A 23449-nucleotide genomic window follows, 5' to 3' on the forward strand; every position below is an offset into this window, starting at 1 on the left:
CAAGTTTTATGTTCACACCTAGTGTCATTCATGGGAAATATTGCTCTGAACATTGGTGTAAATGAGTTTTTTTCCATTTTTGGACCTTAATATCTCAACATCCATCAGACTCTATTGTCTGATATCAAAGGATGTGAAAGACATGGTACATATCAGACCATTTACCAAGTTTGATGCTTATACATTGAAAATTGAGGTTTCTATGGACATCTGAAAACCTGTAAGTAATAGTTTAAAAAGAAGTAGAGGGCCAGCATTCAGGTGTAAATTCAGTAACAATGCTGTGAGTTGTAATTCATGCAGTTCTGGACTAGGACTCTCAGCCCAGAAAATTTCATGGACCTGGCACAACTAGTTCTGGAGATATTTCAGTCTGAACATGGTCACTCAGACTGTGATGCCAAAACGGGGTAAAAAACAAACTTTTTTACAGATTTTTTGTGAAAAAAGTACGCACAGTAGAGATCTGAAATTTTGTATATGATCTATTGGGCATATTTACCCATCACATGGATTTTTTTCAGACAAATCTGAGGAGGTCAGGTGGGGAACTTTTCCAAAATTTGATGATTCCAGCTGGAATGACCCACAGGGTGATGATGCAGTAATTATTAATAAACGGTTTAGTTCTTTATGAGTTAAATATTAACTTATGATTATCTGTGCATTAGTTAAGCATGAATTAATGCATATTTGTGCACCCGTATTGTAGTGAAGTGTTACCGGTAATTGTCAAGCATATGAAATACACACAAACTCAAAATAAACACTGAAATTGTATCATCTCATCACTAAATCCGTAGTCCCATTTCACCTTTATGGGGAATTTCTCTCTCTGCCTCTAGATAGCGATAGATGTTCCCTTCAAAAACAGCACGAAAAAAAAAAGAGAAAGAGCGAAATATGAGCTTCGTGACGTGGCAGAGTCGGTGTGGAGAGCAGACAGATCGGCTCGGGCATCGTCTTCTCCGGCAGCATGTGGACGCTGATCTTCACTGCCCTGTTTCCCTCCGTCATCTTATCATATGAAGTGGACACGAAAAAGCTCAATGGTCTTGCGAGGGCCAGAGTGGAGGTGAGTGAAACCTTTCATTCACCTTTAGTGTCCAGCAGATGATGCGTTCAGACTCGAAAATATTCGGCTTGTAATCACGAGAATGTACCTGAAAACACTTAACCTGCTTGTGTAACTAGTCGTTTGTTTGAACTGGCAAATCTCCGACGTTTGCACACAGTGTTTCTGATGAATGCGTAGGCTAATCCCTAGTGTAAGGGAGACATTCAGGAAGTATCATTTGTAAATCTGTGTTGTGCTTCACTGGTGAACTGATAATCGCTCAGATACGTTTTTAGTTTAGGGGTTTAATTAATGTTTATAAACTGCAGTGCTTGTGTCTGGTTAACACACTGGAGTTTAGTGAACGATACTGCTGTACTGAAATAAAACCAGTGTTTTGCTGCAGAATTCATTCTTGAATTGAATGTCAAAATATAGGTCTATATAAAATTTACATGCCAAAATAAAAGCCTGAGAAAACAAAAAAATCCCCCAAAATAGTACATACACTTAGAAAAACAATTATTAAACATTATACAATTGTACTGACCTTCGATTTCAAATGTTTGAGTGCTGATATAAACTCCAAAAGCATCGAGACTTTTTGCTTTTTTATTTTGTGTTTGAGACAGATTTTAAGTGTGTGTTTGTGGTCGGGATTTACCAGTTCAAACTGCATCCTGCACCTTTAGGTGGCGACAAGTGATTGTGTTTGAGTTATTAAATCATTTTTCTCAACTATTGTGCTGTTGGTCTGCAAAGTTACTTTGTATTCCTTTTTATGCAAAGCATCAAGTTTTCATGTCAAAAAGTAATGCAGACCAAAACCTGGTCTGGAGAAGTATGTGAGAGTTAAAACCCGCCAAAAGGAGAGAGTAAAGAGAGAGCAAAAACACTAACACAGAGAAGGGGAAGTCCCAGTGCCGTTGTATTAAATATCAGCACTCTTGGCGGCCAATCAGATTAGAGAACCTAAATAAAACGGCTGTATAACAAAATGTATACAATGTATAGTAACTCTTAAGTGTATTTTAATTGTTATATCTTATTAACTCAACTTTTACCAGACGTGTGGTGGATGACAGCTGAATAGGCTGAGGGAGGTAAGCTTACAACATTCACTTCATATCATCACTGTGATATCCAGACAAACAATAATAATGAAAAGTGTTACTGAAAACTTCACACATCAGCTTATCGGGTTTTACTTAAATATTTTCTTTTCCCCTCTCAATTCATAACAGGTCAAGGCCTTTGTGACCCAGGACATTCCTCTTTAGTATCCTTTAAGATCACCAGACGACCAGTCAGCCAATGATGGAAAACAAGAATGTTGATTAAAAAAAAAATATATTGTCTTAAATAAATTAATTTAATCCACATTTAAAAGTGATGTTAAATATAACCATAAAAAAATAAGTTGAAATTGGATGAAGCACTTAAGTATATTTATCTGCATATTAAAACATGAAATAGTTTTCAGTATCCTGTATTTGTCATTTTATAAATTGATTTTTTCAAATCAATAAACTTACCATTCATTCTATTCCTAATTTTCACTATAGAACACTATAAACGTCAAGACATTTACTGTATCACAAAAAGTAAAAGATGATATAATAAACATGAATAATTCTTTTTACATAAGTTTTTGTTTTCCATTTCATGTTCATTTTGTATAAATTCATATATTCAAAATCTCAACTCTTCTTAATGTTGTAAATGCAACTTACATTTAACCTAAAATATACCTCGAAAACAACATCTTTCATTCTTAAATGTAGTGATCGTTTTACAATCTTTTGTCCAGCACTGTTTCCACTCCCTTCTCACTTTTCACTTCCCTCCAGACGTGTATTCTGTGTGTCTTTACTGCAGCTTTTCTGAGGAGGTGGGACCGCAGGCCGTTCTGTAATTCGATCAAAAAACAAAACCTTTACAGAGTTACAGCTTTTAAACAGATTAACTTTTAGCTGTTCAGGACTTTGTCATGTGATATCCGGTGGCGTATCCACATCCTTCGCCTTTCAGTCCTTTCTTTGTTCAGCTGGAATGTGAATATATACATTTACATGCTGACCGAATCTAAGGACGGGTGTAATTCTCAGGACACTTATGTCTAGTATCTGTCAGGCCGGAGGCAGTTTTAAGTGTTGAGTACATCCTTAATGTTCATCCGTTCAGCCACAACCTGGTGATGAAGCACATTCCTGGGGCCGACCCTGAACTCGTCCTTGTCAACCACTACTATGAAGAACTAGATGTAAGTAAAATGCTTAGCAATTTAAAACTATAATTTTAACATCTTTTAAAACAAGGATTAGAAATCTCAGACTACCATTTCTACTCCAGTGCACAAAAACCACAAGCACCCTCACAAAAGTGTCAGATGTCTTTTCTGGGAATTGCCACTTACATGATATGTCTGCTGCATAGATACGTTTTTAACCATTTTTTAACCCTCTTTGGGCATTGAAAAACTTAAAAGACATGGACAGTTATTTTTGCGGCTGACCTGGTTGCATATGCATTTGTAGGAGTTTTTATTTCAGATGCAACATTCATGGAAGGAGAGTATTTAAATAAATAATTCAATGTGATTTACAAGTATTTGCACCATTATTTAACACATAGACAAAAAAAAGTACTCTGCACCCGTGTTAGTAGATCACATGCACCTGATTATCATTGGCAGTGCTCATTTGCATTGCTCCTGTTTATTATCTTGCCGTGTTTGTGTTCTTTAATTTGCATATTGTCAGTAGATCTGGTGCAGAACGTTTTGCACCCATTGGCACTTTTATGGGATTGTGGCCTTGTGCTAATTCGCCCTGTTTAGTAAATATTGCCCTTATTATGAGCAGTAGTTATCACTATTGGTTTCTTTAACATTAGCAAGCAAAGTTTGATTTGTCTACATTCCTAAAAATAAAGATTCTTCATTGGCATTGATGGTTCCATGAAGAACCTTTATTGTCCATGGAACAATTCCACAGAAGTTTAGTTATAGTGAAAAAAAGTTCATTAGATAATTAAAATGTTCTTCACACTAAAAAAAAAAGGTTCTTCTAGGAAATGATCACTGAAAGGTTCTTTGGGGAACCAGAAATGGTTCTTCTGTGGAGTAGCCGTGCGATATGGCTGTATAACGGCATGGTTGTGATTTGGCCATATCGCACGGCTGCGAGTTTGATATTGCGTTTGTACAACAGTATGATGGCACGAGTGTGTAAATACATAAAAAACAACAATGGAGTGTCTTTAAAAAAGTTTACCAGCTGAGCCCAAGCCTCCGTTACTAATTTGAAAACATCACTTTAGAACTAGTAACAAATGAACGTTGTTACTAGTTTTAAAACGCATAACTTTTGCTGTGGTTACGGCTGTCGTTTAGACTGCTCCGGCTTTTGACCTTCGAAAATGGAGACTTTTGACAACGCTGCAGACCCCATTTTAGTTTGAAAACTCCAGGGTTGTATTTCAGTGTAATAGGACCAAAACAGAGACTTTTGAAAACGATGGCATGGCTGCCCACATTCTCTCTGCTTATCCTTGACTTGTAGGGCCTAAGACTTGTATGGCTTAATGTAATGCAGATGATGTATCTTACTGAAATATGTGGTAGAAAACCAATGAAAGATTTATTTTAAAAAATCAATACAGTTTTATACATATTTTGGACTATGGGGGAGGGGACACCATTATTTTGATGACACCATTATTTTAAAATGGTTGTACTCTGTGAGCTACTGGCACTACCTGTTGGAAAATAAAATACTGATATGATGACCACAGCTACTGAAAGAGCTTACAGATGGCGATGGATATAAGCGTAGGCTTAAAGCAAATGCTGTACTATCGATTTTCCCCACAAGGAGTCTAAACGCCCCGGATACTGAGTGAAATCCATGCTGAGAAACTACTTCAGGTGCTGCGGCGTCATGACAAGCGTCACCATGTTTACATCCTGCCAGAATGGCATCTAGTGTTTTTTGTCTCTGCCGTTTGTAAGTTCTTTAAGTAGCTGTGGTCTACTAAAAGCCTCAAAGGTGTCAGGGCTAAAGTGTGGAAAGCAAAGACGCGGGTCTTTAGGAAGTTTTATTTGTCCACAGGCATCTTCCTATTCTTTTCTCCTCTTCTTATTGCTAGGAAAAGCAGTTTAGACTTACAACGCTTCTTATGTTGCCCTTCAACTGAAAATTACAACCAAAAGCTGCACAATGTGGCAACATATCAGTATTTTATAGTTCGCAGTTGCGGTAAAAATAGAAACCAGTAGCACCAGTAGCTCACCTAGTGCAAACATTTCACATCTTTGAAATAATGCCGCCCCCACATAGTCCAAAATATGTATAAAACAATGTGAAATAAATCTTTCATGGGTTTACTACTAAATATTTCAGTAACAGACATTATTTACATTAAGCCATACAAGTCTTAATACCCATAATACAATAAGCTCTCAATGAAGCAACTACACTGACCAAAATTATAAATGCAACACTTTTGTTTTTGCCCCCATTTTTCATGAGCTGAACTCAAAGATCTAAGACTTTTTCTATGTACACAAAAGGCCTATTTCTCTCAAATGTTGTTCACAAATCTGTCTAAATCTGTGTTAGTGAGCACTTCCTTTGCTGAGATAATCCATCCACCTCACAGGTGTGGCATATCAAGATGCTGATTAGACAGCATGATTATTGCACAGGTGTGCCTTAGGCTGGCCACAAAATGTGCAGTTTTACTGTATTGGGGGGCAGTATCTGGTGTGACCACCATTTGCCTCATGTAGTGTAACACATCTTCTTTGCATAGAATTGATCAGGTTGTTGATTGTGGCCTGTGGAATGTTGGTCCACTCCTCTTCAATGGCTGTGCAAAGATGCTGGATATTGGCAGGAACTGGAACATGCTGTTGTATACACCGATCCAGAGCATCCCAAACATGCTCAATGGGTGACATGTCCGGTGAGTATGCTGGCCATGCAAGAACTTGGGTGTTTTCAGCTTCCAGCAATTGTGTACAGATATTTGCAACATGGGTCTGTGCATTATCATGCTGCAACATGAGGTGATGGTTGTGGATGAATGGCACAACAGTGGGCCTCGGGATCTTGTCACGGTATCTCTGTGCATTCAAAATGCCATCAATAAAATGCACCTGTTTGTTGTCCATAACATACGCCTGCCCATACCATAACCCCACCGCCACCATGGACCAGTCGATCCACAACGTTGACATCAGCAAACCGCTCACCCACACGACGCCATACACACTGTCTGCCATCTGCCCTGTACAGTGAAAACCGGGATTCATCCATGAAGAGAACACCTCTCCAAAGTGCCAGATGCCATCGAATGTGAGCATTTGCCCACTCAAGTCAGTTATGACGGCGAACTGCAGTTAGGTTGAGACCCCGATGAGGACGACGAGCATGCAGATGAGCTTCCCTGAGATGGTTTCTGACAGTTTGTGAAGATATTCTTTGGTTATGCAAACTGATTGTTGCAGCAGCTGTCCGGGTGGCTGGTCTCAGACGATCTTGGAGGTGAAGATGCTGGATGTGGAGGTCCGGGGCTGGTGTGGTTGCACGTGGTCTGCAGTTGTGAGGCTGGTTGTGTGTACTGCCAAATTCTCTGAAACGCCTTTGGAGACGGCTTATGGTAGAGAAATGAACATTCAATTCACAGGCAACAGCTCTGGTGGACATTCCTGCAGTCAGCATGCCAATTTCACGCTCCCTCAAAACTTGTGACACCTGTGGCATTGTGCTGTGTTATAAAACTGCACATTTTAGACGGGTCTTTTATTGTGTCCAGCCTAAGGCACACCTGTGCAATAATCATGTTGTCTAATCAGCATCTTGATATGCCACACCTGTGAGGTGGATGGATTATCTCAGCAAAGGAGAAGTGCTCACTAACACAGATTTAGACAGATTTGTGAACAATATTTGAGAGAAATAGGCCTTTTGTGTACATGGAAAAAGTCTTAGATCTTTGAGTTCAGCTCATGAAAAATGGGGGCAAAAACAAAAGTGTTGCATTTATAATTTTGGTCAGTGTAGTACTATTTATTATGGCATCTAACCTTAAAGGTGCAGTGTGTAACTTTTAGCGGCATCTAGCGGTTGCGAACTGCAACCAATAGCTCAGTCCACCGCTCACCCCTCCCTTTAGAGAAGCTACGGTGGCTGACACAAGTAAAGATGGCGTCTAAGACAGCAGAGAGCAAAGTAGTTTAATTACAAAGGTAAATTAAGAAATTATATTTACTTAATTATTCGATAAACCGATGTTATTGCGAATATTATTAGTACTTGTTCATCATTGTGTCAGTGGTTTTATTCGTAAAACAACATAGCTACGAAACGCCCTGTAGAGCAGTTTGTCCGTTTAGGGCTACTGTAGAAACACGGTGGCGACTTCTAGGTAAGGGGACCCGCAGTGTATGTCGATAGAAATTGTTAATTCTAAGGTAATAAAAACATATCGGTTCATTTGTAAGGTCTCTATACACCTCTGAAAACATAGTTATGTATATGACATTGGATTTCTGTCAATAGATCCTTCTAAATATTACACATTGCACCTTTAAGATTCATAATAATGATTTATAGGTTAAAGCTGTCGGGACGGATTTCGCGGGAAATTGCATACCAAACACCAGTGCGTGTGACGTCGTCTTGTCACAGCAAATGAGATAAAAAACCTCAGGTGAATCACCGGTTATATAAAAACAAAACGAAGAAAAACAAAAAACTGGTATTTATTTAATATGTTCTGATGTCCTGTATGACCGCTGCTTGGAATCATGTTCATCCACGCAGAGCGGAAGCACAACCAAAACCACAAGATGCATGCAGTCATATTTTTAAACACTAGATGGAACAAAAGTTACAGTGTTAGTTTAATAGGTTTCTCCTCATAAATGTGACTGTTTTCTAAACATTTGTTGAATACTGATGTAATGTAACCGTCTTTATGAATTACGCATTTCTTTTATCTTATTTGACATGGTGTATTTCTCTTCCAGAGAATCCCATTATCTGAAATGACTCGCACTGAGATTAACGCACTCTTGGCAAAGCTGGGCTTTTATAAAAAAGAGAATCCCGAAGACCAAGTGCCAGAGGAGTTCCGCTTCGCTCCAGCGAAGGACAGTCCCTTCGAGGGCCAATCCACCGGCCCGCCCCCTAAGACTGATACCGACCAATCAAAGGCCGATTCCCAGCACACAGATTTGTAACCCCTTACGTAAGAGAGATGGCGTGGGACGTCAGCGGTGCGAGACCTGCTTGATTTACAATTACCGTGAGAACTAGAACGGAGCCAGGCTCTCTCTCTCTCTCTCCAGAGTTTAATGTGGCCACATTAGTGTTTCAAAAATAGTCCCTACTACGGTCAACACACACATTCAGCAACTTGATTTGATTTTGAGTGGTGTTTTTGAGTTCAGACACTGATTGGAAAATATGTATATGTAATATGAAGTTCAGTGCAAGTGTAAGCTTCCAAGTGTGCGAGTTAGTTTATGTTTGTGGCCGTGAACTGTGTCGGTTGTTTGCTCTCACTGTACTGTACAGAACCTCATTTCTGCCCAAAGGGGACGTTAATGATGTCCACAGCTGTAAAAGCCTGAGACTGGCTGCGGACTGATGATCTCGGTTCTCATGGGCAAGAATCAGGCCTCTGAACAGACTGTGGGAGCATAAAGGTACCACTGAGAAAATAAATGAATGAAATATCACAGCGAACGAGTGTCTTCTGATTATGTTTCAAAAGAAATGTTAATGCTTTTTGAAAAGTTTGGAAGTTGTGAAGTGCACAGTGAAATCATGGCAGTGCAAGAGCACAAGTGACCCATTGCTTTTATAAATCAGCAGAAAACGCAATTCATTTGATAAAACAACAGTGCTCAATAATGACATTACTAATAATCACAATAACCTTTTTAAAGCCATTTACATTGTAACAACTTCATGTAAGAATATAAAGTTAAATTGATGTAGTGTCACATGCATATATATATGCTTCAAATGTGGCTCATCCAATCATAATTAAAACTAGTTTATAAAAATTTAAATTATCTATCCATTTATCTACAGTATGGATAAGGCAGATCAATAGATTTTATACATGTAGCATGCATCTTAGCAGTTATATGAAATATAACCTTTTTTTAGATTACTTAAATTATTTACTCGAGCCACTGTTCATAAAAATTAGTGTACAAAATATTTTTTAAAAACCTTAACCTTTGAAATGCAACAATCTGAATGGTTTTTAAAGTGTTTAAAAATGATTTTTTTAAAAAGTTAGATTATCTTCTTGAGTAATTGAGCTCATTGTAAAGTCATGTTGCACACATGCTTATATTTTTGATTTCACTGCAAAAAAAGGTTTTTTTTTTTGTCTAGTTTCAAGTCAAAATATCTACATTTATAAATCAAGATGTAAGATATTAAGCCTAAAGCAAGTTACTTTAGAAACTAATTATCTTATGTCTTTTCGCTTGTCTAGTGAATGCAACTTGATTTAAGAATTTTAGATATTTTAGTAAGACAAAAAGTGTTCTCATACTCACTCCCATCGGAAAATGCAATAAATGACAAAAACATTTTTTGGTATCCTGTATGGTTTTAATGATTACTATACAAAACCATGGTGTAGGGAAATACTGAGTGAACGACAGTTTTTGAATGAGTGTGTACAAACAATATTAATGTTCACCTTTCAGTGTGAATTAATGCTAATTAGCTCTACCCATGCAACCTTCAAGTACCAAGCAAAGTCACTCTCTGGTGTGGCTGCTGCAGTAGCTGTGTTTCGTCTTCAAAATTAAATTATGTGCAGTCATTAAAACAATTAAAACTACAACTACATCTTTAGAACCAAATATATAAACATCATTGACCTCTTCAGATGAATTTACTGCTAAAACATTATTCTTCTTCTCAAATTGACTCATGACTCGCTAGGGATACTCATACATATATATATATACACTGTTTAAATTACACTTTGTTACTGGCTGAAAGCCATGTTGTAAAGATGTACAAAACAGACCCTTTAAGCTTATGTTTTGGGACATTGTTTCCAAATGAAGCTCAGGAATAATCAGCAAATCCAAAATAAACTCATCTATAAATAACGACAGATCATTAGTGCATCTGTACGTCCGTGTTCAGTGGAAAACCAAACTTTCAATTAGAAATAACTATTAGTTAGGTGAAAAACATTAAAAACAGTTCATGAGCTGCGTCTCGCACTAAACAAGCAGTGAGATTAATATTCTCGCAACGTTTTTAAATAAACACAATATTGCATACAGATGAAAATATAACCTTCATTTTTTTTAAAAACAGAACTAAAACGTCACGTAAACTTGTGAAAGCATGCAGGTCTGAGCTCCATTAACAGCAACAGTACCGTGAAACAGGTTTAAAAGCTTTTAAAACCATACACATGGGCAATAAACATCAAATAATGCTTCGTTTTCAGCACGTGAAATCAAGTAATAGGCATCCTGGGAGTTGTACTAAATATAACTTGGAATTTTCGCTTTTTTTTTTGGAGCAAACTACTGTTAGTTTGAACTAGTGTAAAAAATCTTTTTCATTCATAAAAATCCCTAGAGAGTTTTTTTTACAGCTGTTAGAGGAGGAGTTCTTTGGATCTATCTGGAAGGTAAACACAATTTTAACTGTTGAAATGTAACAGGATCAGAATGAAAACCGAGTTGTCGGAGCGCGTGGAGCATCAGAAGTCGGAGGACTGTTGCGCCCGCGCCATCATCATCTCGTGCCTGCGCAGATGGTTCACCAGTGACTGAACGTACGTGAACACGCACTTGGAATCGGGTTTCTTACCCATGATCATCATGTCCTCCACCTCCAGCAGGGGCATGCAGTTAGCATAGGCCCTAATGGAAAAAGACAAAAATGATAAAACTAAATGACTCTGTGCAGTTGATCTGCCTGACCAACAGGGTGCAGCACTGCTATTTCATACAGGGCAATCACTCACTCACTATGTCCTCTTATTGCATGGGAAGCAGTTAAACTCCTTATTAACAGCCTGCTGTGGTGAACCACAGGACAGCATTTTGATTTGTTTGTCAAAAAGTTTACAGTAATATACCAACAAAAAAAGAGACCAGTCAAAATACCAAATCACCAAATACTACACGAGTTAACATCAAACTAGCATGATAAAGACTGGTTCTGAACTTTGTACAGTTCTATCCAGTTTTTCAGGATGATTTGCACCAGGATTTTTCACAATGACAAAATATATTTTAATACTCAAAAAAACAAATATGCATCATTTTGAAAAAAAAAAAAAATAATAAAATAAACTGTCCTTATAATGTCATACTCATCGATTTAATTGGTCTGTATGAATTTTACACCTATTAGATATATTAGGAATTTTTTATTTTTTACAAATTACAAAACATAATTTATTAAAAAATAAATAAATAAACTAAATATGCGTATAGTTTTGTGGATAAAAAAAAAAAAAAAAAATCATGCTTATTTCTCAGTGAGTATGACACAAAAACAGAGCTATTTTATACCAAAATATAGAGCTATGTTATATATTAAGCACATTTTATATTTATGCAAGTGGATCATCAAGTAATGCAGTGTTATTTTAATATCACTAAAATAATATTATAGTTTTTAATATTTTGAATTTGATTTTACATGTTTTCATTTAAATTTTAGGTAAAGTTTTCATTTTATTGTCTAAAATTTTTTTTAATTAAAATTAGTTTTGTAGTTTGGTTTTAGTACTTTAACTTTAGGAGTTCAACTAGTTGAAATAAACATTAACTGAAATAAAATGTTTAAAAAAAAAAAAAAAAAAAAAAAAAAAAATTTTAATCCAATGTATGAAAATGTGTGGTTTTTATGGTTTTAGTTTTAGTTCATAATAATAACAACACTGATATGAGGGTCCTTGACATTACTGTAAACGTTTTTTTTTTTTTTTTTGGATTGTTTTAACAAAAGTAGAAATGATTGTCTGCAGTAACTGTTTAGTTTAGTACTGAAATCTTTTTTTTTCCCCTGCTCATTCAAGTCAAAGTTCTTGTAAAGGCAAAAGACAGATCTCTAGAAGCCGTGATAGCAAACATTTAGCATGTGCCAAGAACAAGCTGAAGAACAGTGTTTGCCTCTGTTCAGTGTCCGATGAGCTCTTTAAACTGGTAGCTAAAGCAGTGTGTTTGAGCGAGCCAGGTTTTGATGGTCTCATTTCACATGTCTACGAGCAGGACCATGTTTGGGCATCAGCGTCTTCGCTGCTTCAGTCTGTCGCTTCATACGCTTACTCTCTGACAAAGCGGGTGAGCTGGCAGACGCACAATATTTTGTTATGCTAATCTGCGGAAACTGACAAACAGCGCGCTGATAGAGACCAATACCTGTCACGGGGCGCGTGTCAGACCCAGGGGCCTTACCTTTTAAGCTGAATCACTACGTGTGCTATAACTGCGTTACATTATGTGGCACTAAGCAACACTTCAGAAATAAATATCAGAAAATACATTCAATGATTTCCCAGATGAATTATTGCAAACACTGCTGATTTAGTGGCTGTATGAAGTCATTACTATTTGGCATTCAAGTATCTCAGTATATCTTCCCCATGATGCAATCTGCTCGATGTGAAATAAAGCAGCTTTTATTAAGTCTTCCTGTCTTGTGAGTGTATATTATTTCAGTACAATTCAATGACTTAGGGTTACACCATATATTGAAATAAAATCAATATTGCAATATGGCTGAGTGGGTGTTTATACAACACCATTTGTAACCAAAAACGTATGCATTTTAGACATTTATTTACACAACTACAGTGTTTTAGAGCCTTGAAAAGGCAAACAAGCTTCAAAATGCATGTTTTTAAAAATGATGCTGTTATAGTCTCCACGTAAACTAGAAAAATGTTAATTTGTGAAAACGGCGTTCAGTCTATAGGCATACGCAATATTTTTTTTTTTTAAGGTTGGAATGAAGAGGCAAATATTAATATTGCTATTGTACTATAAAAAACATTTTACTGTACAATAGTATTATTGCAATGTTTTTATTTTGTTTAATATTTTTATTTAATAATAAATCACAAAATCTTTATTTTATAGTCATACTGAATGGGCCAAAAATTAAAGGGTTAGCTGACCCAAAAATGAAGATTAGCCCACGAGTTACTCACCCTAAAGGCATTCTAGGTGTATATGACTTATTTCAGACGAATCCAATTTGCCAATTATCCTGCCACTTCCAGGCTTTATAATGGCAGTGGACAGGTGTCTCTTTTCATCAGTCCAAAACAAGTCAACGTGCATCCATCCATAATAAATAGTGCTCCACACGGCTCAGGGGGGCAAATAAAGTGAATCGATGCATTTTTGTAAGAAAAATATCCCCATTTAAAACATAACAATCACTTTAATCTAGCTTCCACAAACTGATGTTGTTGGGCATATGCATACCGCATGCGCTGATGAGTCTCCCAAAAACCATAATTGGTTTACAGGAGCAAAAGAAGCAAAGTGTACTTACTTTAGCAAAGGAAAACCAGTCTACCTTTGACTTATATTGGAATTCTCCAACATTTTTCTTTACAAATCCTAGTTTTGTACTTCTAATTCGAGACTGTTGTTTTGTTTTGGTCTCTCCCCTGTGCATCCGTGTTTGTCACTTCTGAGCGGCACAATGCCAACAATCATCCATCCGGAAAGGCTTCCGTCTACGACCAGTTAGCGCAAGCTAGATTAAAGTGATTCTTGTGTTTTAAATATGGATATTTTTCTTACAAAAATGCATCGATTCACCACAGAAGACCCCCCTGTATCCGTGTGAGGCACTTTTTATTATAGATGGATGCACTTTATTGGATTTGTTTTGACCTGTTAAAAAGAAACACCCGCCCATGCCATTAAAATGCTTGGAAGTACCAAGATCATTTTTAATATAACACTAATTGGATTCGTCTGAAAAAAGGAAGTCATATACACCTAGGATGGCTGGAGGGTGAGTAAATAATGAGCTAATTTTCATTTTTGGCTGAACTAACCCTTTAAAGCAATGGGAATGTGGCCTAGGAAAACTCCAGCAGAAATGTATTTATTTTCTACTCTGTTCACTTTACAGTCACTGAAAGAGGTTTAAGTGAGTTTTTCTAAAGAATAAACCCAAAACTCTTTACATTTTTCCTAAAATTGTGCAATCCTAAAATTATGGTTCGCATTTAAAAAAAAAACAAAAAAAAAAACATGCATTTTTTTAATGCAGACACACACTTATCAACAAAATCACCCCAATCATTCTAGAATTATTCTTTCCAAATAGATATTTTCTAGTTTTCATATTTCATATTGCAAAATATAATCACAGAATATATCATATCAAATCAATAAGCTTTCAATTGATGTATGATTTGTTAAAACAGGACAATATTTCGTCGAGATTCAACTATTTGAAAATATGGGGGGAAAAAAAAAAAAAACTGAGAAAATCGCCTTTAAAGTTGTCCAAATGAAGTTCTTAGCAACATATATTACTAGTCAAAAATTAAGTTTTAATATGTTTACGGTAGGAAATTTACAAATATCTTAATGGAACATGATCTTTACTTAATATCCTAATTTTAGGCATAAAAGAAAAATCAATCATTTTGACCCATACAATGTATCGTTGGCTATTGCTACAAATATACCTGTGCGACTGTGTAAATACTTAAAAAGTGTGTAAATACTTTTTGGGGGTCACTGTATGTAGTATTATTGTTGTAATGTGTCCATTTTGAAAATTTAAAATGTGAGTTCATTTTAAGTCAAATTTAATTTAATAAACTTCTCCAACCAATTAAAACAAAATTTATTTTAAAATGAAAAACTCAGATTAACTGACAGGAACTACTGATGTGAATCTAGTTTGCAGCACTTAGATTTTTTTTTTCATCTGGAATTTAGCAGGTTCTTAAAGGTTAGTTTGTTTCATCCATCATCATGTTTAATTCTTGCCAGTCTTAAGATTGACTGAGCTGCATTTCTCCTCAAAGGTCTGATCTGGCTCTCACCGTTTGCTCTGAGATTTGACTCTAGGAGGAGTTTTTGGTTTTGACCAAGCCCTTCTGCACCAATCCCCTGTAGAACTCCTGGAGGTACGTGTACACGCACTTCCAGTCCGGCTCCCGCATCCGCACCATATCCTCCACATCCAAAAGCTGCGGACAGTCTGCCAGCTTCCTACTCTCACGCCGACGGGGGGGGACAGGGGAAAGGAAAGAGGACAGGAACAACAGATCGAGTGGGACACACAAGGCCAGTGAGAAGAGAGAAATGGGACACACAAGACAAAATCAAAAAGCCCACATTAAATTCTGTGATGACAGCATATGTAAATGTGTTTTCATGCCTTACAGCTACAACAAATATATGTGCAAAGACAAACAACATCAAAAAGAGCAACAATGTGTCCATTCTGTGATCTCATTATGCAAATGTGACTGTGAACAACAACAACATACAGTATGGAGACAACAACAGCAATGCAAAAGAGCACGCTGGTTGTCTGACCGTAAAACAGCCTGTAAAAGCTCAGTGACGGATCATGCTGGAGCGGTGGAGACTGACTTCTTTAAAGGCACACATCTGTTAATGCTTGTAAAAAACACTACCACCCCAGATATTCACCAAGAGACTTCAAGTGTTTTCGGACCTGTAGTGTTTGCTTTTAATCTTTTACAGCATACACAACTCTAAATATTGAACAGCTGATTTCAAATTTTTTAAACTTTTTAAAAAACACATTTAAAACTTTGAACAACGCCTTTTAGATTTTTAAAACATTTTCGTTTAAAAAAAAAAAAAAAAAAAAAAAAAAAAAAAAAAAAAGCATCTGTCTTAAATAGTTGGTGAGGTCTAAATGTCTGGATCCCAATGAAATCTAAAAGTGCTAAAAGTGCTTTAGCGATTATTTCTACCTTTAAAGGTGCTTTTTGCATCCATTTCCAACTACAATTTCCCACAATGGGCAGGGAACATTTTTTTTTTCCAGTCAATAATGGTAGAAAACCTGAAGTGCAGTAATACATTTAGATAGATGCTACTGTTTACAGCCAAACAAGCTGAAGCTTACAGATGGTGCCTTTAATGATGACAAGAGCTGAGGCAGTGATAAACACCAGTGCTCACAGTCAGGTGGAGGAGGATGAAATGAGAAAGTGTCTACTGGAATTACCTGGACACACACTAACCAAAGGGGAAGCTGGTTACGGCCTATTCTCAGGTAACTGAACCATACTGACTTTGAGTAATGCTCTTCTGTTAGCAGACACTATTCTGCGGAAAGTCGTGAGCGTTCGGCTGGATGTTTCTCGTTTAGAAGGGAGCTTGAATGCATGAATGTTATACTACTGGGAAAAGGAAAGGAGCAGAGGAGAAATGTAAATAGCTAGTAATTAAGGTTTAGTCATTTAGTGGACCTGATTTAAAGAAATTACAATTAATCTGAGAGGATTGGAGATGCAGATCGGACGAACTTGTTAATAGATTCAGCTGAATTTAAACAGGCTCAAAAACAAAGCAAAATCAACAGACAAAAGTATTCAAGACAGATGGATTATGAGCAATAATTGACGTTATTTAGTTATATTACCATTCAAAAGTTTGGGGTCAGTAAGACAGATTTTAATAATACACATTTTCCAAACCTCTCAGACCATACTTAACATAAATAGTTCATAGAGCATTATTTTCAGCTTTATATTTGGTATATAGTAGAGTCATCTGTATTTTTTTTTTTTTTATTGAATATTTGTAATATAATATTTTATACTTTTTAAGTGACAATTATTTATTTTTTAAATAATTAAAAAATAAAAATAAAAACAAAATACAGACCCTTTTTTTTTTAGATGCACACAAGAATTTTTTTTGTACCCTCAAGAAACTATGCACATGGGAATTTTCTTTTGGATGCTTGCGTATTACAATTTCTAGTTTTATATAACCTATTTCCTTCGTGCATCACTGCCATCTTACTACGAATAAAACGAGAGCATGGATGCACATGAATTAACAGAGATCTGCTTGCTCAAAATTTGCCTTTTTTATGGTAGTACGTCCAATATTAACGCCTAATGTCCACTTTAACACATCCTCTGTGGCGGCGGAGAAACCATCACACGAGATGGGCTGATGGCATAAAATTTACCAAGTTCAAGAGTGTATAAAAAGGCCGGTACTGTAAAAAAAAAAAGTGTTTAAAATTTGGCTTTCGTTAGGGCAGTGCGCCATATTTCAAGGCCTTAAGTCTCTTTAATGCATAGTCTGTGGTGGCCAAGAAACCACACAGCTAAATAGACTGATGACACAATATAGGCAGATCAGTGTGCATTGTCAAGTTCAATGGTTTCTTGTGCGCATATAAAGTCTGTATATTTTTTTTACTTTTGCAACCTAAAATGCAACCTGAATTTTGCATAATGAAAAGTGCATCTTGAATTCATTCAGCTGTATTTAACCATCACTAAAGAATCACTAAACAGCTGCCATGAACCCTTGCTTCTTGTACAATAATCATTTTAATCACTTTCTTTTTTCCCATACTTGGAAAATACTTGAATCACATTCCATACTATTCCAAACCCTGTAGGAACCCTGGTAAGTTTTATTTTGTAATTATTCAGCAAGGATGCATTAAATAAACCAAAAGTGACAGTAAAGACATTTCTGATGTTATAAAAGATTTCTAGTTAAATAAACGCTGTTCTTTTGAACTTCCTAATTCAAAGAATTTAAACACTGCTCATAATCAAGAAATGTTTCCGAATGATCATGTGACACTGAAGACTGGAGTAATGATGCCGAAAATTCAACATTGCATCACAGAAATAAATTACATTTGAATATATATTCAAATAGAAAGCAGTTGTAATGAATAGTAAAACATTACTGTTTTTACTATTTTTTGATCTGATAAATTCAGACTTGGTAAGCACATAAAACTTTCAAAAAAATCCTACTAAGCACAAACTCTTGAATGGTAGCTATATGAAGGCAGGTTCCTAGGACAAATGACGTTAAGTGTTATTTGGAGAAACATGGGGGAATTCACTAAGAATCAATTGCACCTGCTGATATCATCATTTATTTGCATGTGCTCTCTGCGTGGCTTTAAAATCTGGCTCAGAAATCAAATCATGCAAATTAGGTAAGCAGACCACCTTAATCTGGCATCATTTACTGGGACTGTACAGCATCGCTCTGACACCCAGCCACAAGATGCAGAAGGTGTGTGTGACACATTAGGATACTGGCCCGGTAATAACGGAACTAAAACAATGTGCACAAACACTTGTACACAAACAATTGTTTGCTGCCAGCTCTGCTGTAACAGCAACACATTTACTGTATGAGGCCAGTGATTATAAAATGCCTTATTTGCATAAACGGAAATGCGTGTTTTCTCAGGTAATAATGATATTTTTACATAAATTGTGACACTGAATGCAACATATTAATGTAAGAATGCATTAATGAACAGTGCTGTACAAACACGGGAAATCTGAGCTCGTCAGAAGCAACCGTTTAGTGAATTCACCCCATAGTGCATAGAACTTAAATTAGAACTGTAATCCAGCCTGTCATTTGATTGGTTTTTACTTCTTGTACGGATATAAGCGTCTGGACTCACTCTGCTGTGCTGAAGGCCACCTCAAAGTTCTGCCTGCGGTTTGCGGGACTGAGGCTGGAGTAATCGAAGGCCTCTGGAAAGAAGTTATGCACCAGAGCACAGAACGCCATGCCGTCACTCCAGCTGGAGGAGAAGTTCTGGATGTCCACATTCTTCATGACATGGAGGAGAGAGAAACAATATGAAGACGGAGATCAACGACTGGCAGTGAGAATGTACACGGCATTCAAAAGTTCGGAGTCAGTAAGATTTTTAAATGTTTAAAAGTCTCATCTGCTCACCAAGGCTGCAATTATTTGATAAAAAAAAAAAAAAACAGTAAAAACAGCAATGTTGAAACAGTTGTGCTGCCCAATACTTTTTGTGAAAACCATGGCACATTTAATTTCATGATTCTTTGATGAACAGAAAGTGCAAAAGAACAACATATATTTGAAACATATTTTGTACCACTGTCTTAGAGCATTATTTTCAGCTTTATATTTGGTATATAGTAGAGTCATCTGTATTTTTTTTGTTTTTATTGAATATTTGTAATATACAGTACTGTGCAAAAGTTTTAGGCCACTAGTATTTTCACCAGCTAAAAAATGGTTTAAAGTAAGTTATTTCTATCTTTTGCTGTAGTGTGTCAGTAAAAAATATCGGTTTACATTTCCAAACATTCTGTTTGCCATTAATTGTAATAATCTAGTGAGATACAACAGCCAGTGCTCCACACTGATCTGATCTCATCATCATCCAGTCTGTCTCTGGAATGACATGAAGACACAGAACAAACTGAAACAGAGTAAATCCAGAAGAACTGTGGCAACATCTCCAAGATGCTTCAAGAGACCTACCTGCAAAGCTACCTGAATAATTTTGCACAAGTGCACCTAGGGCAAAAGCTGCTGTAAGCGCAAAGAATGGTCGCACCAAATGTTGATTTCATTTAGAAGGTAATTGATAAAGAAAATCTATTTATGACAGCATTTTTACAGCATTTTTACACAAGTGCCTAAAACTTTTAACAGTGCTGCAGCTTTGCAGGTAGGTTTCTTGACGCGTCCTGGAGACTTTGTCACAGTTCTTCTGGATTTAGTCTGTCTGAGTTTGTTCTGTTTCTTCATGTCATTCCAGACAGACTGGATGATGATGAGATCAGATCTCTGTGCAGAGCACTCGCTGTTGTCAGACTCCTTGTGCAAACAAAAATCTCACTGGATTATTACGATTAATGGCAAAATGAATGTTTGGAAATGTAATCTGATATTTCCTACTGACACACTACAGCAACAGACTGACTTTAACTGACTTTAAACCATTTTTTAGCTGATGAAAATACTAGTGGCCTAAGACTTTTGCACAGTACTGTATATGTTTTAAAATATTTTTTGTTTAATTTAATTAAATATTTGATATTGTTTATAGATTTTCTCGAAGTGACAAGATACAGAGCCCCTAAAATAACAAATAATTAAAAAAAAAAAAAAAAAAAACAAAATACAGACTTTTTTTTGTCCCCTCAATAAACTATTCACATGCGTACGGAAATTTCTTTTGCATGCTTATGTATTACAATGTCTAGTTTTATATAACCTTAAATATTATAAATTTCCTTTGTGCATCACTGCCATCTTACTCAACGACAGCAATATTGTGAAATATTATTACAATTCAAAATAGCTGTTTTCTATGTGAATATATTGTAAAATGAAATTTATTCCTGTGATGCAAAGCTGAATTTTCAGCATCATTACTCCAGTCTTCAGTGTCACATGATCCTTCAGAAATCATTCTAATATGCTGATTTGCTGCTCAAGGAATATGTATTATTATTATCAATGTTGAAAACACTTATGCTGCCCAATATTTTTGTAAAAAACCATGCTACATTTAATTTCACGATTCTTTGATGTGCAAAAGAACAGCATTTATTTAAAACAGATATTTTGTACTATTATGTATTTACCATCACTTTTGATCAACTTAATGCATCGTTGCTGAAAAAAGTATTATTTCTGTTCAGTAGTGTATATATACAAATACAACATATCTTAAAGAAATGTGTAAATGAGAAAATAGAAATGAGCGAATAATGACTTTAAATTCTGCTGGTTCCTCACATTAAAGCTACTTCTTTCTACAGCACACTATTGCACGTAGTTTTGTGGTGCTTTGTTATTTTGAGCTTGGTAGCCCTGTATCTAATTCACTTTTAATTGTAAGCATATCCTAAATAACTGTGCTTGATGGAAAAAAGAAAGTCCAAAATGCCTTGGAACAACTTGAGGGTGAGCAAATGGACCTGAACTGATTTTGTCCTGTTACCTCATAGGAACGGGTCTTGGATCTGCACCAGTCCAGCAGCATCTGTTTGATGGAGTTTGCATTGGGGACACCAAAGCTTGTTGAGCGCTGCACCTTGTTTACTTGAGTAATGGCTGAGTTGCTACAGGCAGAAAGAGAAACACTGTTGAGCAGATGACACTTCTGTGAGCGAAATGAGCCTGAAAGTGTGTAAAAAGCACAGGCTCACCCTCCAGAGCCTCCAGTGTTCTCCAGCTTCTCGATCATGGCTTTTCGTGCCTGTGCTGCAGATGTCTTGGGTAACGACTGAGCCCTCATCAGCTCCGATCTCTCGGCCTGTCTGCGATCGAGAGCAGATGATCTGCTGGAGCTACGAGACGTGTTGTCCTCCCGGTCAAAAACACTGAAAAGCACAGAGAGAAATCAGAATACAGAATAAATCGCCCAGACATCACTGTGTTATCTAAAGCACTCACCTGCCAACTTTCCTAGTGGACGTGGTGCTGGAGTAACTGTAGGATTTTGTTTGCACTGTTCCCTCTGATGAGATAATAAGAGGAAAGAGGGTTTGATATGGGTGCTGACAGAAATTAAGACTAAATACTGAGTGCAAATAGAGTTCAGTAAACTCACTGTCTGTCTTTTGAACATAGCTGGATTCCATGATAGTGCTGCGGGACGTCCTGCCAGTATCATCTGCACACACAAGCAATTACAGCGTCACGATCAATTTGCGTACAGAACAAAAGGCTCTTATTGAAGAATCAAGCAGCATTAGCAAAATTGGACCCCAACCAATCAGAGAAGTCTATAACTTTCTAATGCACTCAAAAATGTCATGCATCTGAGTGCATCACTTTTTGCTCACTGGAGCGTGAGCTTATAAAAGAGTCATAACTTAATACTGTAACTAAAACCATATTGTATCTAATCATTAACATATTAACAAATTAATATATATTGTACTGTGTTATTACCATGTTACCTTTTTCATTAAATCAAGAGATTATTTTAAATTTTAAATTTTACATGAACTACAGAAAAAAAAAAAAAAAAAATGTGATGCATGAAATCATTTTTTAATATGAGAAATTTGAGTATATCATTGTGATCATATCATATGAAATGTATAAGAACATATAATATGAGAAATACCAGTATCAACTCTATTAAAATGAATGGATTTAATAAATTCTTTTGAACTTCTAACTCTTGGCTACTCAAAAACAGTCCAAATATAGTTGACCTATTACATCCGTTGTCTGTTTACAGTATTTGTTTGTGCAGAGTCATGCTTACCAACACAATTCAGTCCAAAATGTGCATGACATATATGGGTCACTCTACAGAATTGGTCCAAAGGAAGAGATGGAAACGTCTTTTTTGTTGTTGTCATTTTCCCACAAATTCTGTATGTATGCAAATTGTATAATATCCAAGATACACATTTCTAGTAATTGTGCAGTTAATTCTCATATTGTCACTACCAAAACACAGTAATATATAATTTAATAAGAAGAGTTATATTTACCTTTAAGATAAGATTATATTAGACGAACCTGGACAGTGTATTTGTTAGACCTTATATCAGTGGAACTCTCAACTTCTCATATACATGGATCTAATGTGAAAACTGTAAATTTATGCCATTCAGCTTTTTTTGTTGTGTCATCTTTTTAAAAATGTATTATTATTATTTATTTATCTATTTATTATTATTATAATAATTATTATTATTATCATCATTAAAGGTCTACATTGTATTTTATTTTTTGTTTTGTTTAGTTTAAAGTCTACCAGGGTTGAGATGGGTTCTAAATTTGCACAGCTGCTTTTATTACTTTTATTAGAAGAAAATTCAATAAACAGTTGTTCCAAAAAAAAAAAAAAAAAAAAAAAAAAAAAAAGATAAGGTTATATTTAAGATTTTGCTTGCATCTTCTTTGTAAATATATTTATACATATTATTTTATTAAAACGTTTTCAGAGGTAAATTAATAATTACAATTTTAACAATATTTCAAGTGTGATTTATGACATTTGTATTTTGAATCTATTTTTTCTTTGTGAAAGGCAAAAGGTTGATCATACTGATTTCAAACTTAAGGATTTATGAATTTGAATATACACTGAACCAAATACTATCATAACATCTTAGTTGATAATTCAGCATACTTTATTTTTGACAAAACCTCCCATGTTTCGGTAGTGACAGTAATGCTTTGGTAGTGACTCCATCACATTACAGAATTTTAACTTGCACACTAAAACACTACTAAAACACAAGCAAAAACTGTGCTAAAATTTTGTTTATTTCTCCCAAATATGAGCATTATGTGTTCTGTTTTGTCACTACCGAAACCATGATGATAATACTTTTAAAACT

General features: G+C 35.9%; 2 protein-coding genes across 8 annotated transcripts in view; one reads left to right on the top strand and one right to left on the bottom strand.

Annotated features, from left to right (window-relative positions):
- The first annotated feature begins 893 nt into the window (after positions 1-893).
- On the top strand, positions 894-8807 carry selenom (selenoprotein M). The gene is made up of 5 exons (XM_051109401.1): positions 894-1075; positions 2125-2160; positions 2302-2336; positions 3242-3320; positions 8094-8807. The coding sequence occupies exons 1-5, from the start codon at positions 977-979 to the stop codon at positions 8304-8306; spliced, it is 462 nt and encodes a 153-aa protein (XP_050965358.1). The 5' UTR covers positions 894-976; the 3' UTR covers positions 8307-8807.
- Positions 8808-9676: 869 nt separating this feature from the next.
- The window catches only part of smtnb (smoothelin b), an 81309-nt gene continuing 67536 nt past the window's right edge, over positions 9677-23449 (bottom strand). For 4 of the 7 annotated variants that reach the window (XM_051109397.1, XM_051109395.1, XM_051109398.1 and 1 more), the window contains 6 exons: positions 21697-21759; positions 21540-21603; positions 21293-21466; positions 21085-21205; positions 18772-18923; positions 9677-10982 (listed from right to left, as the gene is read on the bottom strand). In XM_051109397.1, coding sequence (XP_050965354.1) covers positions 10820-10982; positions 18772-18923; positions 21085-21205; positions 21293-21466; positions 21540-21603; positions 21697-21759 — 737 coding nt within the window. In that variant the 3' untranslated portion in view covers positions 9677-10819. Of the gene's footprint in view, positions 10983-15151; positions 15321-16314; positions 16490-18771; positions 18924-21084; positions 21206-21292; positions 21467-21539; positions 21604-21696; positions 21760-23449 lie in introns of those variants that run through there. The other 3 variants (XM_051109396.1, XM_051109400.1, XR_007827733.1) reach the window with 2 other exon arrangements.

The sequence above is a fragment of the Labeo rohita genome, chromosome 5, assembly GCF_022985175.1.
Source record: "Labeo rohita strain BAU-BD-2019 chromosome 5, IGBB_LRoh.1.0, whole genome shotgun sequence".
Taxonomy (NCBI): domain Eukaryota; kingdom Metazoa; phylum Chordata; class Actinopteri; order Cypriniformes; family Cyprinidae; genus Labeo; species Labeo rohita.